Genomic DNA, 26,169 nt, shown 5'->3' on the forward strand with positions numbered 1-26,169 from the left:
ATTGGACAGCATCATTAGAACACCTACTGTCAATGGACCAGCATCATTAGAACACCTCCTGTCATTGGACCAGCAACGTTTAACTGCCTCATCCTTGTCCTGTTTCAACGACGGCTCCGTGCGTCCCAAACGACACACTATTCTAATGCCTGATACAGAGCCCTACAAGCCCTGGTCTAAAGTAGTGTACTTCATAGGGAATAAGGTGCATTTGGGACGTGTCCTCTGTTCAGAAAGGAACAGGTGTACCACACAGATCCACAGCTATGAACCATGTAGTAGAGGAAGTGTTACGTTTTATGTGTTTCTCCAGACTTTCATTTATTCTATTTTGCCGTTATTTAACCAGGTAAATTCATTGAGAATACAGTATATAATTTTACACAAATAACGAGATGAAGCCTAGTCCCGGAAACAGATTATTTTTATGCTTTTTAGTCCAGGACTGGGTTTAAGATGTATCTATGTCTGCCCGGGAAACTGTCCCATTGTGTTTTGGCGCAGTAAGCCTGTATTTATTTAAACTAGTGTCGATTTTGAAAAGGGGAAAAACGACTGCTAATACTGTATGTAATTGTGTCGGCTTGGCTGGTGCTGTTGCCTGTAGGGAGCGAGGCTAGGTCTACTGGGGGGTAAAAGATGACACGCTGATACACTACTGTGACGCCGATGCGGCATGACCTCACAGGGGTCATTGTCCTGAATACTGCCTCTTCATTCCAGGCCTGGATTCAAACACTATTCAAATACTCTCCTGGGCGTTTGCTTGAGTCTGCCCGGGTTGCCAGATAGGCAGAATTTAGGACTAGTTCCATTAGATTGATATCACGCGGGTTGCCAGATAGGCAGAATTTAGGACTAGTTCCATTAGATTGATATCACGCGGGTTGCCAGATAGGCAGAGCAGCTGTGGAGACAGGTAGCCTGGTGGTTAGAGCGGCAGGTAGCCTAGTGGTTAGAGGTGCAGGTAGCCTGGTGGATAGAGGCAGGTAGCCTAGTGGTTAGAGGCAGGTAGCCTAGTGGTTAGAGAGGCAGGTAGCCTAGTGGTTAGAGAGGCAGGTAGCCTAGTGGTTAGAGAGGTAGGTAGCCTAGTGGTTAGAGAGGTAGGTAGCCTAGTGGTTAGAGAGGCAGGTAGCCTAGTGGTTAGAGAGGCAGGTAGCCTAGTGGTTAGAGAGGCAGGTAGCCTAGTGGTTAGAGAGGCAGGTAGCCTAGTGGTTAGAGAGGCAGATAGCCTAGTGGTTAGAGAGGCAGGTAGCCTAGTGGTTATAGGCAGGTAGCCTAGTGGTTAGAGGCAGGTAGCCTAGTGGTTAGAGGCAGGTAGCCTAGTGGTTAGAGAGACAGGTAGCCTAGTGGTTAGAGGTGCAGGTAGCCTGGTGGATAGAGGCAGGTAGCCTAGTGGTTAGAGGCAGGTAGCCTAGTGGTTAGAGAGGCAGGTAGCCTAGTGGTTAGAGAGGCAGGTAGCCTAGTGGTTAGAGAGGCAGGTAGCCTAGTGGTTAGAGAGGCAGGTAGCCTAGTGGTTAGAGGCAGGTAGCCTAGTGGTTAGAGGCAGGTAGCCTAGTGGTTAGAGGCAGGTAGCCTAGTGGTTAGAGAGACAGGTAGCCTAGTGGTTAGAGGCAGGTAACCTAGTGGTTAGAGGCAGGTAGCCTCGTGGTTAGAGGCAGGTAGCCTGGTGGTTAGAGAGGCAGGTAGCCTAGTGGTTAGAGAGGCAGGTAGCCTAGTGGTTAGAGGCAGGTAGCCTAGTGGTTAGAGGCAGGTAGCCTAGTGGTTAGAGGCAGGTAGCCTAGTGGTTAGAGGCAGGTAGCCTAGTGGTTAGAGAGGCAGGTAGCCTAGTGGTTAGAGGCAGGTAGCCTAGTGGTTAGAGGCAGGTAGCCTAGTGGTTAGAGGCAGGTAGCCTAGTGGTAGAGAGACAGGTAGCCTAGTGGTAGAGAGACAGGTAGCCTAGTGGTAGAGAGACAGGTAGCCTTGTGGTAGAGAGACAGGTAGCCTAGTGGTAGAGAGACAGGTAGCCTAGTGGTTAGAGAGGCAGGTAGCCTAGTGGTTAGAGAGACAGGTAGCCTAGTGGTAGAGAGACAGGTAGCCTAGTGGTTAGAGAGGCAGGTAGCCTAGTGGTTAGAGAGGCAGGTAGCCTGGTGGTTAGAGGCAGGTAGCCTGGTGGTTAGAGAGGCAGGTAGCCTAGTGGTTAGAGAGGCAGGTAGCCTAGTGGTTAGAGAGGCAGGTAGCCTAGTGGTTAGAGGCAGGTAGCCTAGTGGTTAGAGAGGCAGGTAGCCTAGTGGTTAGAGCGGCAGGTAGCCTAGTGGTTAGAGGCAGGTAGCCTAGTGGTTAGAGGAGGCAGGTGGCCTAGTGGTTAGAGGGGCAGGTAGCCTAGTGGTTAGAGCAGGTAGCCTAGTGGTTAGAGCGGCAGGTAGCCTAGTGGTTTAGTGGTTAGAGTGGCAGGTGGCCTAGTGGTTAGAGGGGCAGGTAGCCTAGTGGTTAGAGCAGGTAGCCTAGTGGTTAGAGAGGCAGGTAGCCTAGTGGTTAGAGGCAGGTAGCCAAGTGGTTAGAGAGGCAGGTAGCCTAGTGGTTAGAGCGGCAGGTAGCCTAGTGGTTAGAGCAGCAGGTAGCCTAGTGGTTAGAGAGGCAGGTAGCCTAGTGGTTAGAGAGGCAGGTAGCCTAGTGGTTAGAGGCGGCAGGTAGCCTAGTGGTTAGAGCGGCAGGTAGCCTAGTGGTTAGAGGCGGCAGGTAGCCTAGTGGTTAGAGAGGCAGGTAGCCTAGTGGTTAGAGAGGCAGGTAGCCTAGTGGTTAGAGAGGCAGGTAGCCTAGTGGTTAGAGAGGCAGGTAGTCTAATGGTTAGAGAGGCAGGTAGCCTAGTGGTTAGAGAGGCAGGTAGCCTAGTGGTTGGAGCGGCAGGTAGCCTAGTGGTTAGAGAGGCAGGTAGCCTAGTGGTTAGAGAGGCAGGTAGCCTAGTGGTTGGAGCGGCAGGTAGTCTAGTGGTTAGAGGGGGAGGTAGCCTAGTGGTTAGAGCAGGTAGCCTAGTGGTTAAAGCAGGTAGCCTAGTGGTTAGAGAGGCAGGTAGCCTAGTGGTTAGAGAGGCAGGTAGCCTAGTGGTTAGAGAGGCAGGTAGTCTAGTGGTTAGAGGGGGAGGTAGCCTAGTGGTTAGAGCAGGTAGCCTAGTGGTTAGAGCGGCAGGTAGCCTAGTGGTTAGAGAGGCAGGTAGCCTAGTGGTTAGAGCGGCAGGTAGCCTAGTGGTTAGAGAGGCAGGTAGCCTAGTGGTTAGAGCGGCAGGTAGCCTAGTGGTTAGAGAGGCAGGTAACCTAGTGGTTAGAGAGGCAGGTAGTCTAGTGGTTAGAGGGGGAGGTAGCCTAGTGGTTAGAGCAGGTAGCCTAGTGGTTAGAGCGGCAGGTAGCCTAGTGGTTAGAGGGGGAGGTAGCCTAGTGGTTAGAGCAGGTAGCCTAGTGGTTAGAGGGGGAGGTAGCCTAGTGGTTAGAGAGGCAGGTAGCCTAGTGGTTAGAGAGGCAGGTAGCCTAGTGGTTAGAGAGGCAGGTAGCCTAGTGGTTAGAGAGGCAGGTAGCCTAGTGGTTAGAGAGGCAGGTAGCCTAGTGGTTAGAGGCAGGTAGCCTGGTGGTAGAGAGACAGGTAGCAGGTAGCCTAGTGGTTAGAGAGGCAGGTAGCCTAGTGGTTAGAGAGGCAGGTAGTCTAGTGGTTAGAGAGGCAGGTAGCCTAGTGGTTAGAGGAGGCAGGTAGCCTAGTGGTTAGAGGGGGAGGTAGCCTAGTGGTTAGAGCAGGTAGCCTAGTGGTTAGAGCAGGTAGCCTAGTGGTTAGAGCAGGTAGCCTAGTGGTTAGAGCGGCAGGTAGCCTAGTGGTTGGAGCGTTGGACTAGTAACTTAAATGTTGCAAGATCGAATCCCCCGAGCTGACAAGGTAAAACATCTGTTGTGCTGCAGGCTCCGCAGTAGGCTGTCATAGTAAATAAGAATTTGTTCTTAACTGACTTGCCTAGTTAAATAAAGGTTAAATAAAAGTAAAATAACACAGCTCCTGTGGATTTACAACAGAGGCAACAGTTCTGTGTCTTTGAATCCAAACGGATAAAAATCAACCATTTTATTTGGATGGAAATAGCAGCACCCATGTCATTGTCATCTGAACATTGCATATGTTACACACCATCCCTGTTATATTAAGGGTATTTAATGGGCGAGCAGATGTCTGACTTTGTACCTTGGCTGTCAGTGCCTGAGGTTAAACCTGTGGAAGAGAGGAACAGGGGAAGTCAAAAAGGGAGAAATATGAGATACAACATTTCTGTCATAACAGGATATCACAAGAATATAGTGGTGTGTTAAACGCTCTACCTACCGGTCTGTCTCTCCCTGTCTGTGTCTCTACCTACCGGTCTGTCTCTCCCTGTCTGTGTCTCTACCTACCGGTCTGTGTCTACCTGTCTGTGTCTCTACCTACCGGTCTGTCTCTCCCTGTCTGTGTCTCTACCTACCGGTCTGTCTCTCCCTGTCTGTGTCTCTACCTACCGGTCTGTCTCTCCCTGTCTGTGTCTCTACCTACCGGTCTGTGTCTACCTGTCTGTGTCTCTACCTACCGGTCTGTCTCTCCCTGTCTGGGTCTCTACCTACCGGTCTGTCTCTCCCTGTCTGTGTCTCTACCTACCGGTCTGTGTCTACCTGTCTGTGTCTCTACCTACCGGTCTGTCTCTCCCTGTCTGTGTCTCTACCTACCGGTCTGTCTCTCCCTGTCTGTGTCTACCTGTCTGTGTCTCTACCTACCGGTCTGTCTCTCCCTGTCTGTCTCTCTACCTTCCGGTCTGTCTCTCCCTGTCTGTGTCTCTACCTACCGGTCTGTCTCTCCCTGTCTGTGTCTCTACCTACCAGTCTGTCTCTCCCTGTCTGTGTCTACCTGTCTGTGTCTCTACCTACCGGTCTGTCTCTCCCTGTCTGTGTCTCTACCTACCGGTCTGTCTCTCCCTGTCTGTGTCTCTACCTACCGGTCTGTCTCTCCCTGTCTGTGTCTACCTGTCTGTGTCTCTACCTACCGGTCTGTCTCTCCCTGTCTGTGTCTCTACCTACCGGTCTGTCTCTCCCTGTCTGTGTCTCTACCTACCGGTCTGTCTCTCCCTGTCTGTGTCTCTACCTACCGGTCTGTCTCTCCCTGTCTGTGTCTCTACCTACCGGTCTGTCTCTCCCTGTCTGTGTCTCTACCTACCGGTCTGTCTCTCCCTGTCTGTGTCTCTACCTACCGGTCTGTCTCTCCCTGTCTGTGTCTCTACCTACCGGTCTGTCTCTCCCTGTCTGTGTCTACCTGTCTGTGTCTCTACCTACCGGTCTGTCTCTCCCTGTCTGTGTCTACCTGTCTGTGTCTCTACCTACCGGTCTGTCTCTCCCTGTCTGTCTCTCTACCTTCCGGTCTGTCTCTCCCTGTCTGTCTCTCTAACTACCGGTCTGTCTCTCCCTGTCTGTGTCTACCTGTCTGTGTCTCTACCTACCTGTCTGTGTCTACCTGTCAGTGTCTCTACCTACCGGTCTGTCTCTCCCTGTCTGTCTCTCTACCTTCCGGTCTGTCTCTCCCTGTCTGTCTCTCTACCTACCGGTCTGTCTCTACCTGTCGGTGTCTCTACCTGTCTGTGTCTCTCCCTGTCTGTGGCTACCTGTCTGTGTCTCTACCTACCGGTCTGTCTCTCCCTGTCTGTGTCTACCTGTCTGTGTCTCTACCTACCGGTCTGTCTCTCCCTGTCTGTGTCTACCTGTCTGTGTCTCTACCTACCGGTCTGTCTCTCCCTGTCTGTCTCTCTACCTTCCGGTCTGTCTCTCCCTGTCTGTCTCTCTACCTACCGGTCTGTCTCTCCCTGTCTGTGTCTACCTGTCTGTGTCTCTACCTACCTGTCTGTGTCTACCTGTCAGTGTCTCTACCTACCGGTCTGTCTCTCCCTGTCTGTCTCTCTACCTTCCGGTCTGTCTCTCCCTGTCTGTCTCTCTACCTACCGGTCTGTCTCTACCTGTCGGTGTCTCTACCTGTCTGTGTCTCTACCTGTCTGTGGCTCTCCCAGTCTGTGTCTCTACCTGTCTGTGTCTCTCCCTGTCTGTGTGTCTCCCAGTCTGTGTCTCTCCCAGTCTGTGTCTACCTGTCTGTGTCTACCTGTCTGTGTCCACCTGTCTGTGTCTCTCCCTGTCTGTGTCTCTCCCTGTCTGTGTCTCTCCCAGTCTGTCTCTCCCAGTCTGTGTCTACTTGTCTGTATGTCAACCTGTCTGTGTCTCTCCCTGTCTGTGTGTCTCCCAGTCTGTGTCTCTCCCAGTCTGTGTCTCTCCCTGTCTGTGTGTCAACCTGTCTGTGTCTCTCCCTGTGTGTCTCCCTGTGTGTGTGTCTACCTGTCTGTGTCTCTCCCAGTCTGTGTCTGTCCCAGTCTGTGTGTCTACCTGTCTGTGTGTTTACCTGTCTGTGTCTCTCCCAGTCTGTGTGTCTACCTGTCTGTGTGTCAATCTGTCTGTGTCTCTCCCAGTCCGTGTCTCTCCCAGTCTGTGTCTACCTGTCTGTGTCTCTCCCAGTCTGTGTCTACCTGTCTGTGTGTCTACCTGTCTGTGTCTCTCCCAGTCTGTGTCTACCCGTCTGTGTGTCTCCCAGTCTGTGTGTCTCCCTGTCTGTGTGTCTCCCTGTCTGTATGTCAACCTGTCTGTGTGTCTCCCTGTCTGTATGTCAACCTGTCTGTGTCTCTCCCAGTCCGTGTCTCTCCCAGTCTGTGTCTACCTGTCTGTGTCTCTCCCAGTCTGTGTGTCTACCTGTCTGTGTGTCTACCTGTCTGTGTCTCTCCCAGTCTGTGTGTCTACCTGTCTGTGTCTCTCCCAGTCTGTGTCTCTCCCAGTCTGTGTGTCTACCTGTCTGTGTCTCTCCCAGTCTGTGTGTCTACCTGTCTGTGTGTCTACCTGTCTGTGTCTCTCCCAGTCTGTGTGTCTACCTGTCTGTGTCTCTCCCAGTCTGTGTCTACCTGTCTGTGTCTCTCCCTGTCTGTGTGTCTACCTGTCGGTGTGTCTACCTGTCTGTGTCTCTCCCAGTGTAACCATTGGTCCTGTGCTTGTGGATGCCTCCCCTTGTCCAGCCTGCTCTTAGCTTCTCCAGCGCTGAAACGTCACAGAACCTGGAACATATTGTAGCGACCTCAGTACAACACCTAGGGGCAGTTTCCCGGACACAGAGTACGCCTTTTCCTGGATTTAAAGCTCAATGAAGAATCTCTATTGAAAATGCTTTTTGGTCCAGGATAAGGCTGTGTCCGGGAAACTAGCCCGTAAGACCTTGTCAAGAGGTTTGGACCTCTAGATGTAACAGTTAACTGACAGTCACAGGGACCACGGTTCAAGTCCTGATGAGGACTACCCCCTGAATTCACCACAATATGTACAACTGACGTTTATCTCATTTTACATCTACATGTTAGTCATTTAGCAGATGCTCTTTTCCAGAGAGACTTACAGTAGTGAGAGCATACATTTTATTACATTCTTCATCTCAAGTCCCAGTCAGGACTAACGTGTTGCCATGACGTCACTGCAATATGTACTACTGACGTTCACCTCAAGTCCCAGTCAGGACTAACGTGTTGCCATGACGTCACTGCAATATGTACTACTGACGTTCACCTCAAGTCCCAGTCAGGACTAACGTGTTGCCATGACGTCACTGCAATATGTACTACTGACGTTCACCTCAAGTCCCAGTCAGGACTAACGTGTTGCCATGACGTCACTGCAATATGTACTACTGACGTTCACCTCAAGTCCCAGTCAGGACTAACGTGTTGCCATGACGTCACTGCAATATGTACTACTGACGTTCACCTCAAGTCCCAGTCAGGACTAACGTGTTGCCATGACGTCACTGCAATATGTACTACTGACGTTCACCTCAAGTCCCAGTCAGGACTAACGTGTTGCCATGACGTCACTGCAATATGTACTACTGACGTTCACCTCAAGTCCCAGTCAGGACTAACGTGTTGCCATGACGTCACTGCAATATGTACTACTGACGTTCACCTCAAGTCCCAGTCAGGACTAACGTGTTACCATGACGTCACTGCAATATGTACTACTGACGTTCATCTCAAGTCCCAGTCAGGACTAACGTGTTGCCATGACGTCACTGCAATATGTACTACTGACGTTCATCTCAAGTCCCAGTCAGGACTAACGTGTTGCCATGACGTCACTGCAATATGTACTACTGACGTTCACCTCAAGTCCCAGTCAGGACTAACGTGTTGCCATGACGTCACTGCAATATGTACTACTGACGTTCACCTCAAGTCCCAGTCAGGACTAACGTGTTACCATGACGTCACTGCAATATGTACTACTGACGTTCACCTCAAGTCCCAGTCAGGACTAACGTGTTGCCATGACGTCACTGCAATATGTACTACTGACGTTCACCTCAAGTCCCAGTCAGGACTAACGTGTTACCATGACGTCACTGCAATATGTACTACTGACGTTCACCTCAAGTCCCTTATGTTTTTAATTCACACCAAAACAATAATGAAAATAATACACAATACAACATAAGACATTTGACAAGATGATGTAAATAAAAAGAGCTACCTACTTGGACTGGTAGTGCGTGCGGACGCGTGAGGGGTCAGACGGTGTGTGTGAAAGGCTTTTCAGATTTGGTGAGTTGAGGATGAATCCTGAACGCTCCTGGAAACCAAACTAAAGGTAACACCTTACCCTGACAGTAACTAACGGCAACACTTTACCCTGACAGTAACTAACGGTAACACTTTACCCTGACAGTAACTAACGGTAACACTTTACCCTGACAGTAACTAACGGTAACACTTTACCCGGCCAGTAACTAACGGTAACACTTTACCCTGTTCGTATAATGCTTTAGAAAATGTTATAAGCATGTACGAGCCTTCAGAATGTCTTATTAAGGCGTGTATGATATAGCTCTCTAACCTTCATCCCAATCAACTTCTGGTCAGCAGGTGAGCTGATCTTCTGAGTCCCAGAGCCAGGTAACACAGAGGCCTAGAGGTAATACACAGGAAGTGACATCATACAGTATAACAGAGCAGCTTAGAGGTAATACACAGGAAGTAAGTCGTTTCAGTATAGACATTGCCATTGAGGACTTCCAACATTTAAAAGTAGTCGACTGTGTGGGGATTCCTATGGGATCAGTCAGCATAGCATAGTGGGTCTATATCTTCCTATGGGATCAGTCTTCTATAGTGGGTCTATATCTTCCTATGGAATCAGTCTTCTATAGTGGGTCTATATCTTCCTATGGAATCAGTCTTCTATAGTGGGTCTATATCTTCCTATGGGATCAGTCTTCTATAGTGGGTCTATATCTTCCTATGGGATCAGTCTTCTATAGTGGGTCTATATCTTCCTATGGTATCAGTCTTCTATAGTGGGTCTATATCTTCCTATGGGATCAGTCTTCTATAGTGGGTCTATATCTTCCTATGGAATCAGTCTTCTATAGTGGGTCTATATCTTCCTATGGGATCAGTCTTCTATAGTGGGTCTATATCTTCCTATGGGATCAGTCTTCTATAGTGGGTCTATATCTTCCTATGGGATCAGTCTTCTATAGTGGGTCTATATCTTCCTATGGGATCAGTCTTCTATAGTGGGTCTATATCTTCCTATGGGATCAGTCTTCTATAGTGGGTCTATATCTTCCTATGGGATCAGTCTTCTATAGTGGGTCTATATCTTCCTATGGGATCAGTCTTCTATAGTGGGTCTATATCTTCCTATGGGATCAGTCTTCTATAGTGGGTCTATATCTTCCTATGGGATCAGTCTTCTATAGTGGGTCTATATCTTCCTATGGGATCAGTCTTCTATAGTGGGTCTATATCTTCCTATGGGATCAGTCTTCTATAGTGGGTCTATATCTTCCTATGGGATCAGTCTTCTATAGTGGGTCTATATCTTCCTATGGGATCAGTCTTCTATAGTGGGTCTATATCTTCCTATGGGATCAATCTTCTATAGTGGGTCTATATCTTCCTATGGAATCAGTCTTCTATAGTGGGTCTATATCATCCTATGGAATCAGTCTTCTATAGTGGGTCTATATCATCCTATGGAATCAGTCTTCTATAGTGGGTCTATATCTTCCTATGGGATCAGTCTTCTATAGTGGGTCTATATCTTCCTATGGAATCAGTCTTCTATAGTGGGTCTATATTTTCCTATGGGATCAGTCTTCTATAGTGGGTCTATATCTTCCTATGGAATCAGTCTTCTATAGTGGGTCTATATCTTCCTATGGGATCAGTCTTCTATAGTGGGTCTATATCTTCCTATGGGATCAGTCTTCTATAGTGGGTCTATATCTTCCTCTTCTTCAAACTGGGTTGGTTTGTAAACCAAAGGCTAAGGGGCGGATTCAATCAGATCCACTTTAGCAGACATCCGCATAGCAGCAGAGTACAGTAGAATAGAGTAGAGTACAGCAGAGTAGAGTAGAGTAGAATACAGTCGAGTAGAGTACTATACAGTAGAGTAGAGTAGAGTACAGTAGAATACAGCAGAGTAGAGTAGAGTACAGTAGAGTACAGCAGAGTACAGCAGAGTAGAGTAGAGTACAGTACAGTACAGTAGAGTGCAGCAGAGTACAGTAGAGTACAGCAGAGTAGAGTAGAGTACAGTACAGCAGAGTACAGCAGAGTACAGTAGAGTACAGCAGAGTAGAGTACAGTACAGTAGAATACAGTAGAATACAGTCGAGTAGAGTACTATACAGTAGAGTACAGCAGAGTACAACAGAGTAGAGTACAGCAGAGTACAACAGAGTAGAGTACAGCAGAGTACTGTAGAGTACAGCAGAGTACAGTATAGTAGAGTAGAGTACAGCAGAGTACAGTAGAGTACAGTGAAGTACAGCAGAGTAGAGTACAGTACAGTACAGTACAGTAGAGTACAGCAGAGTAGAGTACAGTACAGTACAGCAGAGTAGAGTACAGTAGAGTACAGTCGAGTAGAGTACTATACAGCAGAGTACAGTAGAGTACAGCAGAGTACAGTACAGTAGAGTACAGTGGAGTACAGTAGAATACAGTAGAGTGCAGTACAGTAGAGTACAGTGGAGTACAGTAGAATACAGTAGAATACAGTGCAGTACCGTACAGTAGAGTACAGTCCAGTAGCATACAGTACAATATAGTACAGCACATAATAGACATATATGTTTTGGCCAAATAGACATCAATGTTTTTTGTCTCTTGAAGGTTGGAGCCGTCCGTCTGGCTATACATCTGAATCACAGGAGGCTGGTGGAGGATGGGCTGGCGGTAATGACTGGAGAGGAGTCCGTGGAATGGCTTCCGTTCGCTCTGTTCCAGACATTATTATGAGCCGTCCTCCCGTCAGCAGCCGCCACTGATCTCAATATTCTACCCCTATTTCCACAAGCGTGTACTTGTCCACGACCCACACGATGGTCCTCTGTAGCTCAGTTGGTAGAGCGCGGTACGTTCAACTTTAGAATAGAGATCGCCTCGATGGCGTTGCCCGTGCTGTCACAGGCCCCATCTGGGCACAGACACAAAGAAGAGACCTCTATATATCGGTTATGACCGCTTCAGTTTGGACAAATTGGAATTATTAATCCCCATAGCTAGTACATGACATCCTGCAAACATATCTTTTAGTCCCAAATCCATACTTAACGTATTTATATATATATTTATAGATATACAGTACCAGTCAAAAGTTTGGACAACTTTTGTGCCAGCGAGGACATAAGGAAGTAGTCGAGACGACCAGCTTGATTAAACCTCCTCCGTGTATATCTCACTAGGTCAGGATATTAAACCTCCTCCATGTGTATCTCACTAGGTCAGGATATTAAACCTCCTCCATGTATATCTCACTAGGTCAGGATATTAAACCTCCACCATGTATATCTCACTAGGTCAGGATATTAAACCTCCTCCATGTATATCTCACTAGGTCAGGATATTAAACCTCCATGTATATCTCACTAGATCAGGGTATTAAACCTCCACCATGTATATCTCACTAGGTCAGGATATTAAACCTCCTCCATGTATATCTCACTAGGTCAGGATATTAAACCTCCTCCATGTATATCTCACTAGGTCAGGATATTAAATCTCCTCCATGTATATCTCACTAGGTGATTGAGTGTCCATATAGCCAAATACCATGGTATTTGCACTACTACTGAGTAGATCTCCCATTGTTCTCCACTATTCCACCTGCTAAAACCTCCCCACATCCCAATGTGGATTGTCGTCCCAGTGACTGGCAGACCCTGTCCACCAGTATCCCAGGGCCTGTGAGTATTTCGTTTTTTACATTGAGAGAGATCGTCTACAGTACACACTAGACAGGCCAGAGGGTCCACGGTGTCCCTGGTGAAGCCTGTTTCTCTGGGGCCTCTACTGACCAGCCTGGGGAGCATCTCAGAGCCCTGGAACACACAGAATAGATCTTGATTATTGTGCCAAAATACATTTTTATTTTGTCCTCTGCTCTGAAACCCACAGACACACAAAACAAAAAAGACAACTCCCAAAACAAAAAGACAAACCACAAAACAAAAAGACAACTCACAAAACAAAAAGACAAACCACAAACACACATTCATCCTCTAATTATAGAAGAGATGGTTTTACAAGAGACGGACGTATATTCTAATCTACTGTGACATATCGGCAGATAGAGAACAAGGACAAATAAAAACACGTTAGAGCCAACCTGAAGAAAGGATATTGGCAGGAAGTCATCTCTCATCACAGAGTTCTCAGTCCTCCTAGGATTGACCTAATAACACACACACACACACACACACACACACACACACACACACACACACACACACACACACACACACACACACACACACACACACACACACACACACACACACACACATTTTAATAACAGGAACAAAGACACAACGAAGATGAAAAATGATCAGCCGTGTGGTTACGTTGATATAATACAACATAAAAACAAAATGGAGGATGAACGAGGTGCTACGTAAAGCTGTTTACTTCCCATTGGACGCGTCCCAAAAGGCACCCTATTCTCTGTATAGTGAAGGACTTCTGACCAAATCCCTAGGGGTCCTGGTCAACAGTAGTGCACTAAGTAGGGAACAGGGAGCCATTTTGGGACGCGGGCGTGATGTTTATCCTTTAGTTGGGACGCAGACTGCTTAGCCTTGGGGTTAAGTGACTGCTCATGCTAAAGTGGGATAATGTCAACCTCAGGGTTAGCACAGACTTTTTTTCAGGGCATGAATATCACAGAATTACGCTGTCAGTTAATTTGAATATTCTACTCCAGTTCCTGTTTGATTTTCTTTTAATGAACAGATTAACAATTTCTTCTTAGGCACAGTAAAACCGTCCGTGTCCTGGTCAGTTTTGGTGTTGATGTGGTGTTACTATGACTGAATGCCAGCTGGTGCTGCTTTGAAACTCTTGTTAAAGAAGTACTGTTCTTCAATCAGGGTGTCAAACTGGACAGTTGCTAGTAAGTGTTGATTATTCAGTGTAACATTTCTCCTGTTGAATCAGGTGTTAAATTAAATCTGTAAGTGTTAAATTAACAATTTTGTTTATAAAAGAACCCCAGTGTAGGTTTTAATAACCAGTGTAAAACCAAAACCACACCCATCATTGTCATATTTCCCAGCATGCTCTGATGCAGTTTGATTTTTAGAATTGTTTGTTTCAATATCTATGTTTATTTGCATGGACATTGATTGATTAATAATCTGACGCTACTCGAATATCAAATAACATAATTTTTTTATAAACTAATCCAATCTGTTATATGGATTTATTGCACCCGTTACTGAAACGGTTGTCCAGTTTAGTCTCAAATCTTAGTCTTCACGACACATCAAACATTCTGAATGCAGATTAAGGGTGAATAAAAATGTGAAATGTTGGATATCTCCATTCTACCTGCATTCCAATAGCACAACACTTTGCAAACCAGAATAATCTTATTTGAATGACATATTCACCTAGGATCTCACTTGGTGAAGGCCACAGGACTGAAAATGGATGAACGTAACAGCCATACAATGGAGATAATACAAGACAAGTACTGGAAACCAGGCCTGGTATTCATAGCTGACTTTGAAAAGGCCTTTGATAAAGTAAGACTGGAATTGATATATAAATGCCTGGACTATTTTACATTTTTTGAGAATTTCTTATACAGTGGCAAGAAAAAGTATGTGAACCCTTTAGAATTACCTGGACACCTGCATTAATTGGTCATCAAATGTGATCTGATCTTCATCTAAGTCACAACAACAGACAAACACAGTCTGCTTAAACTAATAACACAGAAATTATTGTATTTTTATTGTCTATATGGAATACATTGTTTAAAATGTCAAGAGGAGTAAAACATGGTTGTTCACTATCGGCATATCTATTCTTTATTATTTTTTATCTATTTCTTTATCGCCATCGAAATGTTAGCTATTAAAATCATAATAATAATCATTTAAAAGGGATTGGAAATGCAGGGCTTAAAAACAAAGGTGTCATTGTACGCTGATGATTCACGTTTTCTTCTAAATCCACAATTTGGATCCACAGCCTCATAGAGGATCTAGATCATTTTCCTGACCTCTCTGGATTAAAATCTAGTTATGTTAAGTGTTCTATATTACGTATTAGATGACAAAAAAAAAAAGTACTTTCACATTACCATGTAGTTTACCAATAAAACGTTCTGATAGTGCAGTGAAAATACTCTGTATTCATATTCGAAATAAATAAATAATCTCACTACAATACATTTTGGGCTCCCGAGTGGCGGAGCGGTCAAAGACACTGCATCTCAGTACAAGAGGCGTCACTACAGTCCCCGGTTCGATTCCAGGCTGTATCACATCCGGCCGGAAATTGGGAGTCCCATATGGCAGGGCACAATTGGCACAGCGTCGTCCGGGTTTGGCTGGGGGTAGGCCATCATTGTAAATAAGGTTCAATTAATAATTAAAAAAAAAAATTGAATGTTAGTCAAATTAGATAAGATCTTGCTACTGGAAAAATCACCCTGATAGTTTAACATCTACTTCCAGCTCACACCCTCAAACACCTAGATCCCCTGAACGCAGCTCACTCTCCAGATCCCAATCACCTGAATTCTGATCACCTGTTCACACACCTGTATGTCATTATCACACACTATTTAGTTCAGTTCTTTGCAGCCCATCACTGTGAGGTATTGTTTGTTTTGTGATACACTTCTATTCAGAGCTCTGTTTTTGCAGTAATTTAATCCTCCCCTGCCTCACTAACGACGCCTATTCCCTGCCTGTACTTTAGCCTATCGGATTTCCTGTTATCAACCTATTGCCTGATCTCCCGGACTACGTTACTAGCCTTTTCCCTGCCTGTACTGTTGCCTTTGGACCCCTTGTGTATGACCTTCTGCCTGCCCCTGGACCCAGCTACCTGCCTCCTCCTGTGTATGACCTTCTGCCTGCCCCTGGACCCAGCTACCTGCCTCCTCCTGGACCCAGCTACCTGCCTCCTCCTGGGTATGACCTTCTGCCTACCCCTAGACCCAGCTACCTGCCTCCTCCTGGGTATGACCTTCTGCCTACCCCTGGACCCAGCTACCTGCCTCCTCCTAGGTATGACCTTCTGCCTGCCCCTGGACCCAGCTACCTGCCTCCTCCTGTGTATGACCTTCTGCCTGCTCCTGGACCCAGCTACCTGCCTCCTCCTGTGGTCTTTTACTAAATGAACACCTACTGTGCCCTGTGCTTGAAACCAGCTCTGTCTCCCCTCGTGTTCATTACAGATTCATTCTTTCATATCTTTACCTATTTACTTATGGCCCTGCCTACACCTAACAACTTGTTTTTTTATTATCTGAGCAAAGAATATTCCATTTTTATTTGGAATGGCAAACCAGACAAAATTAAATGGGCCTATTTATATAATGAATTTGGAGAGCAAAAATGATTACGTATTAAAGCGTTAGACCTAAAGACTTCAATCATAAAGCTATACTTCAAATAAAATGTTGTCACATGCGCCGAATACAACAGGTGTAGTAGACCTCACAGTGAAATGCTGAATACAACAGGTGCAGTAGACCTCACAGTGAAATGCTGAATACAACAGATGTAGTAGACCTTACAGTGAAATGCTGAATACAACAGGTGTAGTAGACCTCACAGTGAAATGCTGAATACAACAGGTGTTGTAGACCTCCCAGTGAAATGCTGAATACAACAGGTGTAGTAGACCTCACAGTGAAATGCTGAATACAACAGATGTAGTAGACCTTACAGTGAAATGCTGAATACAACAGGTGTAGTAGACCTCACAGTGAAATGCTGAATACAACAGATGTAGTAGACCTTACAGTGAAATGCTGAATACAACAGGTGTAGTAGACCTCACAGTGAAATGCTGAATACAACAGATGTAGTAGACCTTACAGTGAAATGCTGAATACAACAGGTGTAGTAGACCTCACAGTGAAATGCTGAATACAACAGATGTAGTAGACCTTACAGTGAAATGCTGAATACAACGGGTGTAGTAGACCTCACAGTGAAATGCTGAATACAACAGGTGTAGTAGACCTCACAGTGAAATGCTGAATACAACAGATGTAGTAGACCTTACAGTGAAATGCTGAATACAACAGGTGTAGTAGACCTCACAGTGAAATGCTGAATACAACAGGTGCAGTAGACCTCACAGTGAAATGCTGAATACAACAGGTGTAGGTAGACCTGACAGTGAAATGCTGAATACAACAGGTGTAGTAGACCTGACAGTGAAATGCTGAATACAACAGGTGTAGTAGACCTCACAGTGAAATGCTGAATACAACAGGTGTAGTAGACCTTACAGTGAAATGCTGAATACAACAGGTGTAGTAGACCTTACAGTGAAATGCTGAATACAACAGGTGTAGTAGACCTGACAGTGAAATGCTGAATACAACAGGTGTAGTAGACCTCACAGTGAAATGCTGAATACAACAGGTGTAGTAGACCTTACAGTGAAATGCTGAATACAACAGGTGTAGTAGACCTTACAGTGAAATGCTGAATACAACAGGTGTAGTAGACCTCACAGTGAAATGCTGAATATAACAGGTGTAGTAGACCTGACAGTGAAATGCTGAATACAACAGGTGTAGTAGACCTCACAGTGAAATGCTGAATACAACAGGTGTAGTAGACCTTACAGTGAAATGCTGAATACAACAGGTGTAGTAGACCTTACAGTGAAATGCTGAATACAACAGGTGTAGTAGACCTGACAGTGAAATGCTGAATACAACAGGTGTAGTAGACCTCACAGTGAAATGCTGAATACAACAGGTGTAGTAGACCTTACAGTGAAATGCTGAATACAACAGGTGTAGTAGACCTTACAGTGAAATGCTGAATACAACAGGTGTAGTAGACCTCACAGTGAAATGCTGAATATAACAGGTGTAGTAGACCGCACAGTGAAATGCTGAATACAACAGGTGTAGTAGACCTCACAGTGAAATGCTGAATACAACAGGTGTAGTAGACCGCACAGTGAAATACTGAATACAACAGGTGTAGTAGACCGCACAGTGAAATGGTGAATACAACAGGTGTAGTAGACCTCACAGTGAAATGCTGAATACAACAGGTGTAGTAGACCTCACAGTGAAATGCTGAATACAACAGGTGTAGTAGACCTTACAGTGAAATACTGAATACAACAGGTGTAGTAGACCTTACAGTGAAATGCTGAATACAACAGGTGTAGTAGACCTTACAGTGAAATGCTGAATACAACAGGTGTAGTAGACCTTACAGTGAAATGCTGAATACAACAGGTGTAGTAGACCTCACAGTGAAATGCTGAATACAACAGGTGTAGTAGACCTCACAGTGAAATGCTGAATACAACAGGTGTAGTAGACCTTACAGTGAAATGCTGAATACAACAGGTGTAGTAGACCTTACAGTGAAATGCTGAATACAACAGGTGTAGTAGACCTTACAGTGAAATGCTGAATACAACAGGTGTAGACCTTATAGTGAAATACTTACTTACAAGCCCTTAACCAACAATGCAGTTTCAAGAAAATACCAACAAAAAAAAAGTAAAAGATAAGAATAACAAATAATTAAAGAGCAGCAGTAAATAACAATAGCAGGACTATATACAGTATAGTGATACTCTGAATGATCGGCTATGAAAAGCCAACTGACATTTACTCCTGAGGTGCTGACCTGTTGCACCATCTACAACCACTGTGATTATTATTATTATTATTATTTGACCATGCTGGTCATTTATGAACATTTAAACATCTTGGCCATGCTCTGTTATAATCTCCACCCGGCACAGCCAGAAGAGGACTGGCCACCCCTCATAGCCTGGTTCCTCTCTAGGTTTCTTCCTAGGTTCTGGTCTTTCTAGGGAGTTTTTCCTAGCCACCGTGCTTCTACACCTGCATTGCTTGCTGTTTGGGGTTTTAAGGCTGGGTTTCTGTACAGCACTTTGAGATATCAGCTGATGTAAGAAGGGCTATTATAAAAACATTTGATTTGATTTGGTTTGATGCACCTGAGCTCAATTTTGAGTCTCATAGCAAAGGGTCTGAATACTCTGAATACTCTGAATACTCTGAATACTCTGAATACTCTGAATACTCTGAATACTCTGAATACTCTGAATACTCTGAATACTCTGAATACTCTGAATACTCTGTACACATTTCGCTTTGTCATTATGGGATGTAGATGTTTTTTTAATTAAATCCATTTCATAGCATAACAAAATGGGGAAAAAGTGAATGGGTCTGAATCCTTTGCTGTGAAGGTAACTTGAACAATGAGTTAGTGTAACATTTGAAAGTATCGGTGTTAAAAGGGCAACACTTTGAAAAGTGTAAATTCAACACTTTCTCTTGGTTCACTTCAAAACACACTTCAAAAGTGTGAAATTGAACACCATCAGTGTTTACTGAGGGTAAAATTCTGTGATTTCTGGGCTAAGAATATGCTGTGTGAAAAATGGCACCCTATTCCCTACATAGTGCACTCCTTTATACTAGAGCCTATGGACCCTGGTCAATATTAGTGCACTACTTTATACTAGAGCCTATGGGCCCTGGTCAATATTAGTGCACTACTTTATACTAGAGCCTATGGGCCCTGGTCAATATTAGTGCACTACTTTATACTAGAGCCTATGGGCCCTGGTCAATATTAGTGCACTACTTTATACTAGAGCCTATGGGCCCTGGTCAATATTAGTGCACTACTTTATACTAGAGCCTATGGGCCCTGGTCAATATTAGTGCACTACTTTATACTAGAGCCTATGGGCCCTGGTCAATATTAGTGCACTACTTTATACTAGAGCCTATGGGCCCTGGTCAATATTAGTGCACTACTTTATACTAGAGCCTATGGGCCCTGGTCAATATTAGTGCACTACTTTATACTAGAGCCTATGGGCCCTGGTCAATATTAGTGCACTACTTTATACTAGAGCCTATGGGCCCTGGTCAATATTAGTGCACTACTTTATACTAGAGCCTATGGGCCCTGGTCAATATTAGTGCACTACTTTATACTAGAGCCTATGGGCCCTGGTCAATATTAGTGCACTACTTTATACTAGAGCCTATGGGCCCTGGTCAATATTAGTGCACTACTTTATACTAGAGCCTATGGGCCCTGGTCAATATTAGTGCACTACTTTATACTAGAGCCTATGGGCCCTGGTCAATATTAGTGCACTACTTTATACTAGAGCCTATGGGCCCTGGTCAATATTAGTGCACTATATAGGGAATAGGTGCCATTTAGGATGCAACCTAGGAGATATGACACTAACCATGTGACCAGACCTGGGTTACTGACATCACTAACCATGTGACCAGACCTGGGTTACTGACATCACTAACCATGTGACCAGACCTGGGTTACTGACATCACTAACCATGTGACCAGACCTGGGTTACTGACATCACTAACCATGTGACCAGACCTGGGTTACTGACATCACTAACCATGTGACCAGACCTGGGTTACTGACATCACTAACCATGTGACCAGACCTGGGTTACTGACATCACTAACCATGTGACCAGACCTGGGTTACTGACATCACTAACCATGTGACCAGACCTGGGTTACTAAGTGTTGTCTCTATCCTGGAGTGACAGATGGCCGGGGTTTTCTATTGTTTACATTGTGCCAGGCAATCTCAAACAAGCCAAGGTAGAGTATTTGATATTATTTCCAATAGTATTTGAACCCAGGTCTGCTCATCACTAACCATGTGGCAATGTTGTATACTTAGAGGGAGCATCACTAACCATGTGGTAATGTTGTATACTTAGAGGGAGCAACACTAACCATGTGGTAATGTTGTATACTTAGAGGGAGCATCACTAACCATGTGGTAATGTTGTATACTTAGAGGGAGCATCACTAACCATGTGGTAATGTTGTATACTTAGAGGGAGCAACACTAACCATGTGGTAATGTTGTATACTTAGAGGGAGCATCACTAACCATGTGGTAATGTTCTATACTTAGAGGGAGCATCACTAACCATGTGGTAATGGTGTATACTTAGAGGGAGCAACACTAACCATGTGGTAATGTTGTATACTTAGAGGGAGCATCACTAACCATGTGGTAATGTTGTATACTTAGAGGGAGCAACACTAACCATGTGGTAATGTTGTATACTTAGAGGGAGCATCCCTAACCATGTGGTAATGTTCTATACTTAGAGGGAGCATCACTAACCATGTGGTAATGTTGCATACTTAGAGGGAGCAACACTAACCATGTGGTAATGTTGTATACTTAGAGGGAGCATCACTAACCATGTGGTAATGTTCTATACTTAGAGGGAGCATCACTAACCATGTGGTAATGGTGTATACTTAGAGGGAGCAACACTAACCATGTGGTAATGTTGTATACTTAGAGGGAGCATCACTAACCATGTGGTAATGTTCTATACTTAGAGGGAGCATCACTAACCATGTGGTAATGTTGCATACTTAGAGGGAGCAACACTAACCATGTGGTAATGTTGTATACTTAGAGGGAGCATCACTAACCATGTGGTAATGTTGTATACTTAGAGGGAGCATCACTAACCATGTGGTAATGTTGTATACTTAGAGGGAGCAACACTAACCATGTGGCAATGTTGTATACTTAGAGGGAGCATCACTAACCATGTGGTAATGTTGTATACTTAGAGGGAGCATCACTAACCATGTGGTAATGTTGTATACTTAGAGGGAGCAACACTAACCATGTGGTAATGCTGTATACTTAGAGGGAACATCACTAACCATGTGGTAATGTTGTATACTTAGAGGGAGCATCACTAACCATGTGGTAATGTTGTATACTTAGAGGGAACATCACTAACCATGTGGTAATGTTGTATACTTAGAGGGAACATCACTAACCATGTGGTAATGTTGTATACTTAGAGGGAGCAATACTAACCATGTGGTAATGTTGTATACTTAGAGGGAGCAACGTTAACCATGTGGTAATGTTGTATACTTAGAGGGAGCAATACTAACCATGTGGTAATGTTGTATACTTAGAGGGAGCATCACTAACCATGTGGTAATGTTGTATACTTAGAGGGAGCAATACTAACCATGTGGTAATGTTGTATACTTAGAGGGAGCAACACTAACCATGTGGTAATGTTGTATACTTAGAGGGAGCAACACTAACCATGTGGTAATGTTGTATACTTAGAGGGAGCATCACTAACCATGTGGTAATGTTGTATACTTAGAGGGAGCAACACTAACCATGTGGTAATGTTGTATACTTAGAGGGAGCAACACTAACCATGTGGTAATGTTGTATACTTAGAGGGAGCATCACTAACCATGTGGTAATGTTGTATACTTAGAGGGAGCATCACTAACCATGTGGTAATGTTGTATACTTAGAGGGAGCAACACTAACCATGTGGTAATGTTGTATACTTAGAGGGAGCATCACTAACCATGTGGTAATGTTGTATACTTAGAGGGAGCATCACTAACCATGTACTGGGGCAGAAAGGTGTTGGGTTGCAGGGCCGTCCCTTCAGTGAAACCGCTCTCTCCTTGGGCTCCCACTAACTGGTGCTTCTGAGAAACTAAAGGACAATCATGTGTCATTTATGCACTGCTCTCTAAACAGCCCCTTCCCTGCAGCGGGCAGAGCTGGGTGAAACTACGTCATTGCAATCAGTTTTGCCAGAGGAGTAATACACTTTTCACACAACAAACGGAGCAGAGGCAAGTTGTGTTCTCCTCATTATGCCCCCCAGCACAGAGCCAGTACAGAGCCAGTACAGAGCACAGAGCCAGCACAGAGCCTGCATCAGAGCCAGCACAGAGCCTGCATCAGAGCCAGCACAGAGCCAGCACAGAGCCTGCATCAGAGCCAGCACAGAGCCTGCATCAGAGCCAGCACAGAGCCAGCACAGAGCCAGTACAGAGCACAGAGCCAGTACAGAGCCAGCACAGAGCCTGCATCAGAGCCAGCACAGAGCCTGCATCAGAGCCAGCACAGAGCCTGCATCAGAGCCAGCACAGAGCCAGCACAGAGCCTGCATCAGAGCCAGCACAGAGCCTGCATCAGAGCCAGCACAGAGCCTGCATCAGAGCCAGCACAGAGCCTGCACAGAGCCAGCACAGAGCCTGCATCAGAGCCAGCACAGAGCCTGCATCAGAGCCAGCACAGAGCCTGCATCAGAGCCAGCACAGAGCCTGCATCAGAGCCAGCACAGAGCCTGCATCAGAGCCTGCATCAGAGCCTGCATCAGAGCCTGCACAGTTCTGGTCTGTTCTGGTCAGTTCTGTGAAAAGGGTATTACGAAACCATTCAGCTCCTCAGTATATTACACTGTACCTGGTGGTCTGGGACGATATGGAACAAAGTGATCCATATACTCTGTCTGGATGGATACATTCTGGGGGAGAGAGAGGGAGAGAGGGAGGGAGGGAGGGAGGGATGGATGGAGGGAGGGAGACAGAAATACACTTAAAATCCATTTATTCTCTCAGTCTCTCTCCCTCATCCCTCCCTCTCTCCTCCTCACTGCTGTAGGCCGTGTCTTGAGTTGTAGGTATCCACTCTCTCTGATCTGTCCACTGGGGCAAGGCAGGGTCTCTGACCCATCAGGTCTGGTCAGGGGCTGGAAGTGTCGCTTAGTCTGAGACTGGAAACTATCTAGCAGAGAACGCCTGGAGAAGACCCAAAACACACGCTTGATGTCACTGTTATAATCCACTGTATATGTGATCCCTGCAGGGATTGAACCTATGACCTTGGCATTCCTATCGCCAAGCTCTTGATAACTGAGCCATACAGGACCACATAATATTATATATTTATGAGCATAGGATTCCTATCACTACCAGTAAGCACCTCTGGGTGGCATATCTGAGATGGCAACATATTTTTAAAAATGCACTTCTTTTGGCCAGAGCTCTGCGGTAGACTAGCGTCCTGTCCAGGGGGTCGTTCTGGCTCGGTAGACTAGCACCCTGTCCCGGGGGTCGTTCTGGCTCGGTCAAGGCTACTAGCGTCCTGTCTAGGGGATCGTTCTGGCTTGGTCAAGGCTACTAGCGTCCTGTCCAGGGGGTCGTTCTGGCTCGGTCAAGGCTACTAGCGTCCTGTCTAGGGGATCGTTCTGGCTTGGTAGACTAGCACCCTGTCCAGGGGGTTGTTCTGGCTCAGTCAAGGCTACTAGCGTCCTGTCCAGGGGGTCGTTCTGCCTCGGTCAAGGCTACTAGCGTCCTGTCCCGGGGGTCGTTCTGGCTCGGTCAAGGCTACTAGCGTCCTGTCCAGGGGGTCGTTCTGGCTTGGTCAAGGCTACTAGCGTCCTGTCTAGGGGATCGTTCTGCCTCGGTCAAGGCTACTAGCGTCCTGTCTAGGGGATCGTTCTGGCTTGGTCAAGGCTACTAGCGTCCTGTCCCGGGGGTCGTACTGGCTCGGTCAAGGCTACTAGCGTCCTGTCCAGGGGGTCGTTCTGGCTCGGTAGACTAGCATCCTGTCCAGGGGGTCGTTCTGGGTTGGTCAAGGCTACTAGCATCCTGTCCAGGGGGTCGTTCTGGCTCGGTCAAGGCTACTAGCGTCCTGTCTAGGGGATTGTTCTGGCTTGGTCAAGGCTACTAGCGTCCTGTCCAGGGGGTCGTTCTGGCTCGGTAGACTAGCATCCTGTCCAGGGGCTCGTTCTGGCTCGGTCAAGGCTACTAGTCTCCTGTCCTGTGGGCCGTTCTGCCTCGGTCAAGGCTACTAGTCTCCTGTCCAGGGGGTCGTTCTGGCTCGGTCAAGGCTACTAGCGTCCTGTCCAGGGGGTCGTTCTGGCTCGGTAGACTAGCATCCTGTCCAGGGGGTCGTTCTGGCTCGGTCAAGGCTACTAGTCTCCTGTCCTGTGGGCCGTTCTGGCTCGGTCAAGGCTACTAGTCTCCTGTCCTGTGGGCCGTTCTGCCTCGGTCAAGGCTACTAGTCTCCTGTCCTGTGGGCCGTTCTGGCCCGGTCAAGGCTACTAGTCTCCTGCCCTGTGGGCCGTTCTGCCTCGGTCAAGGCTACTAGTCTCCTGCCCTGTGGGCCGTTCTGCCTCGGTCAAGGCTACTAGTCTCCTGCCCTGTGAGCCGTTCTGCCTCGGTCAAGGCTACTAGTCTCCTGCCCTGTGGGCCGTTCTGGCTCGGTCAAGGCTACTAGTCTCCTGTCCTGTGGGCCGTTCTGGCCCGGTCAAGACTACTAGTCTCCTGTCCTGTGGGCCGTTCTGGCCCGGTCAAGACTACTAGTCTCCTGTCCTGTGGGCCGTTCTGGCTCGGTCAAGACTACTAGTCTCCTGCCCTGTGGGTCGTTTTGCCTTAGTCCAGACTATTTAATTACTTTATTTGGACCAGAGCCCTATGTGGGTCATAAAATGTAGTGCACTGTGTAGTGTCCCTACACAGTGCACTACATTTTATGACATATGGCCCACTGGGGCTGTAGTATAATATAGTATAATATAATATAGTATAGTATAATATAGTATAATATAATATAGTATAATATAGTATAATATAATATAGTATAGTATAATATAGTATAATATAGTGTAATATAGTATAACATAATATAGTATAGTATAATATAGTATAGTATAACATAATATAGTATAGTATAATATAGTGTAATATAATATAGTATAGTATAATATAGTATAGTATAACATAATATAGTATAGTATAATATAGTATAGTATAATATAGCATAGTATAACATAATATAGTATAGTATAATATAGTATAGTATAATATAGCATAGTATAACATAATATAGTATAGTATAATATAGTATAATATAGCATAGTATAACATAATATAGTATAGTATAATATAGTATAGTATAATATAGTATAGTCTTACCCGAACTGTGGGTTATCAGTGTGGTCCAGACTAGGGCTGTAGTAAACAGCAGGTCTCAGGTTGGCAGAGTAACCTGTTCCGAAATGATGACCTAGACACGGACTGAAGTCTTCTTTGCCTGGATAAGATATGACAGTAAGATGGGAAGGGGTTGGGGGGGAGGGCTTCTCAATAATACCTCTCATGAGAGTAAAAGAGGGCTAGAGTTCCACCATATTTCTTATGGGAATTCAAATTTCCTTTGAAATCAGTGATGGGAAGTGAACAAGTACACATTTTAGTGAGGTAATTGGGACCAGTGTGTGGCCATGCGAGTGAGTCATTAGGGAATCTGGCTTTGCATTGTTAAAAATCACACAAGCGTATCATTGAGGGTGAAAGCAGAGTATACTTGAGAAAGCAGAACACTTCAGGCAAATGTAGTGGATACTATCTTACCATCAGTAGAATAAAATAAAATATAATTCAATACAATAGAGCGTTTATAATCAAGTCATATCAGATTTCTTGTTCTCACCGTAAGAAGCCCTGTAGGAGGTACAGTAGAGGTTGAGGGAGGTGTTGGCCAAGCGGCCTCCTGGGCTTCCTGTTCCTCCTAGAGAGGGCCTGGTGACCATGTCTACCTGACTAACCATCTGTGACGGACCAGGATAATGGATAAATACTACAGTTAACTTCACTAGCAACAACGATAGACAGAGAAAAAGCGCTGCCTGTAACCTGGAGAGAAGA

At 45.7% G+C, this 26,169-nt stretch overlaps 1 protein-coding gene across 1 annotated transcript; it reads right to left on the minus strand.

The window, feature by feature from the left end:
- Window positions 1-4,071: 4,071 nt before the first annotated feature.
- On the minus strand, window positions 4,072-26,169 carry saxo4 (stabilizer of axonemal microtubules 4). Its single transcript, XM_071415624.1, has 11 exons — window positions 25,955-26,169; window positions 25,438-25,555; window positions 23,112-23,256; window positions 22,922-22,982; window positions 22,069-22,163; window positions 12,729-12,794; window positions 12,355-12,441; window positions 8,943-9,014; window positions 8,584-8,678; window positions 7,016-7,117; window positions 4,072-4,224 (listed from the first exon to the last, which is right to left on the minus strand). Exons 1-11 carry the CDS (start codon window positions 26,070-26,072, stop codon window positions 4,206-4,208), a joined length of 978 nt encoding a protein of 325 aa, XP_071271725.1. The 5' UTR covers window positions 26,073-26,169; the 3' UTR covers window positions 4,072-4,205.

Source organism: Salvelinus alpinus, chromosome 9, assembly GCF_045679555.1.
Source record: "Salvelinus alpinus chromosome 9, SLU_Salpinus.1, whole genome shotgun sequence".
NCBI classification, from domain to species: Eukaryota; Metazoa; Chordata; class Actinopteri; order Salmoniformes; family Salmonidae; genus Salvelinus; species Salvelinus alpinus.

Coding starts and splice junctions, on each gene's coding strand:
- saxo4 (XM_071415624.1), bottom strand. CDS start 26,072: ATGGTTAGTCAGGTAGACATGGTCACCAGGCCCTCTCTAGGAGGAACA. Junction 22,164..22,921: donor ATATCGTCCCAGACCACCAG/GTACAGTGTAAT, acceptor ATTGTCCTTTAG/TTTCTCAGAAGCACCAGTTA. Junction 9,015..12,354: donor TGGACCCTCTGGCCTGTCTA/GTGTGTACTGTA, acceptor TATTACCTCTAG/GCCTCTGTGTTACCTGGCTC.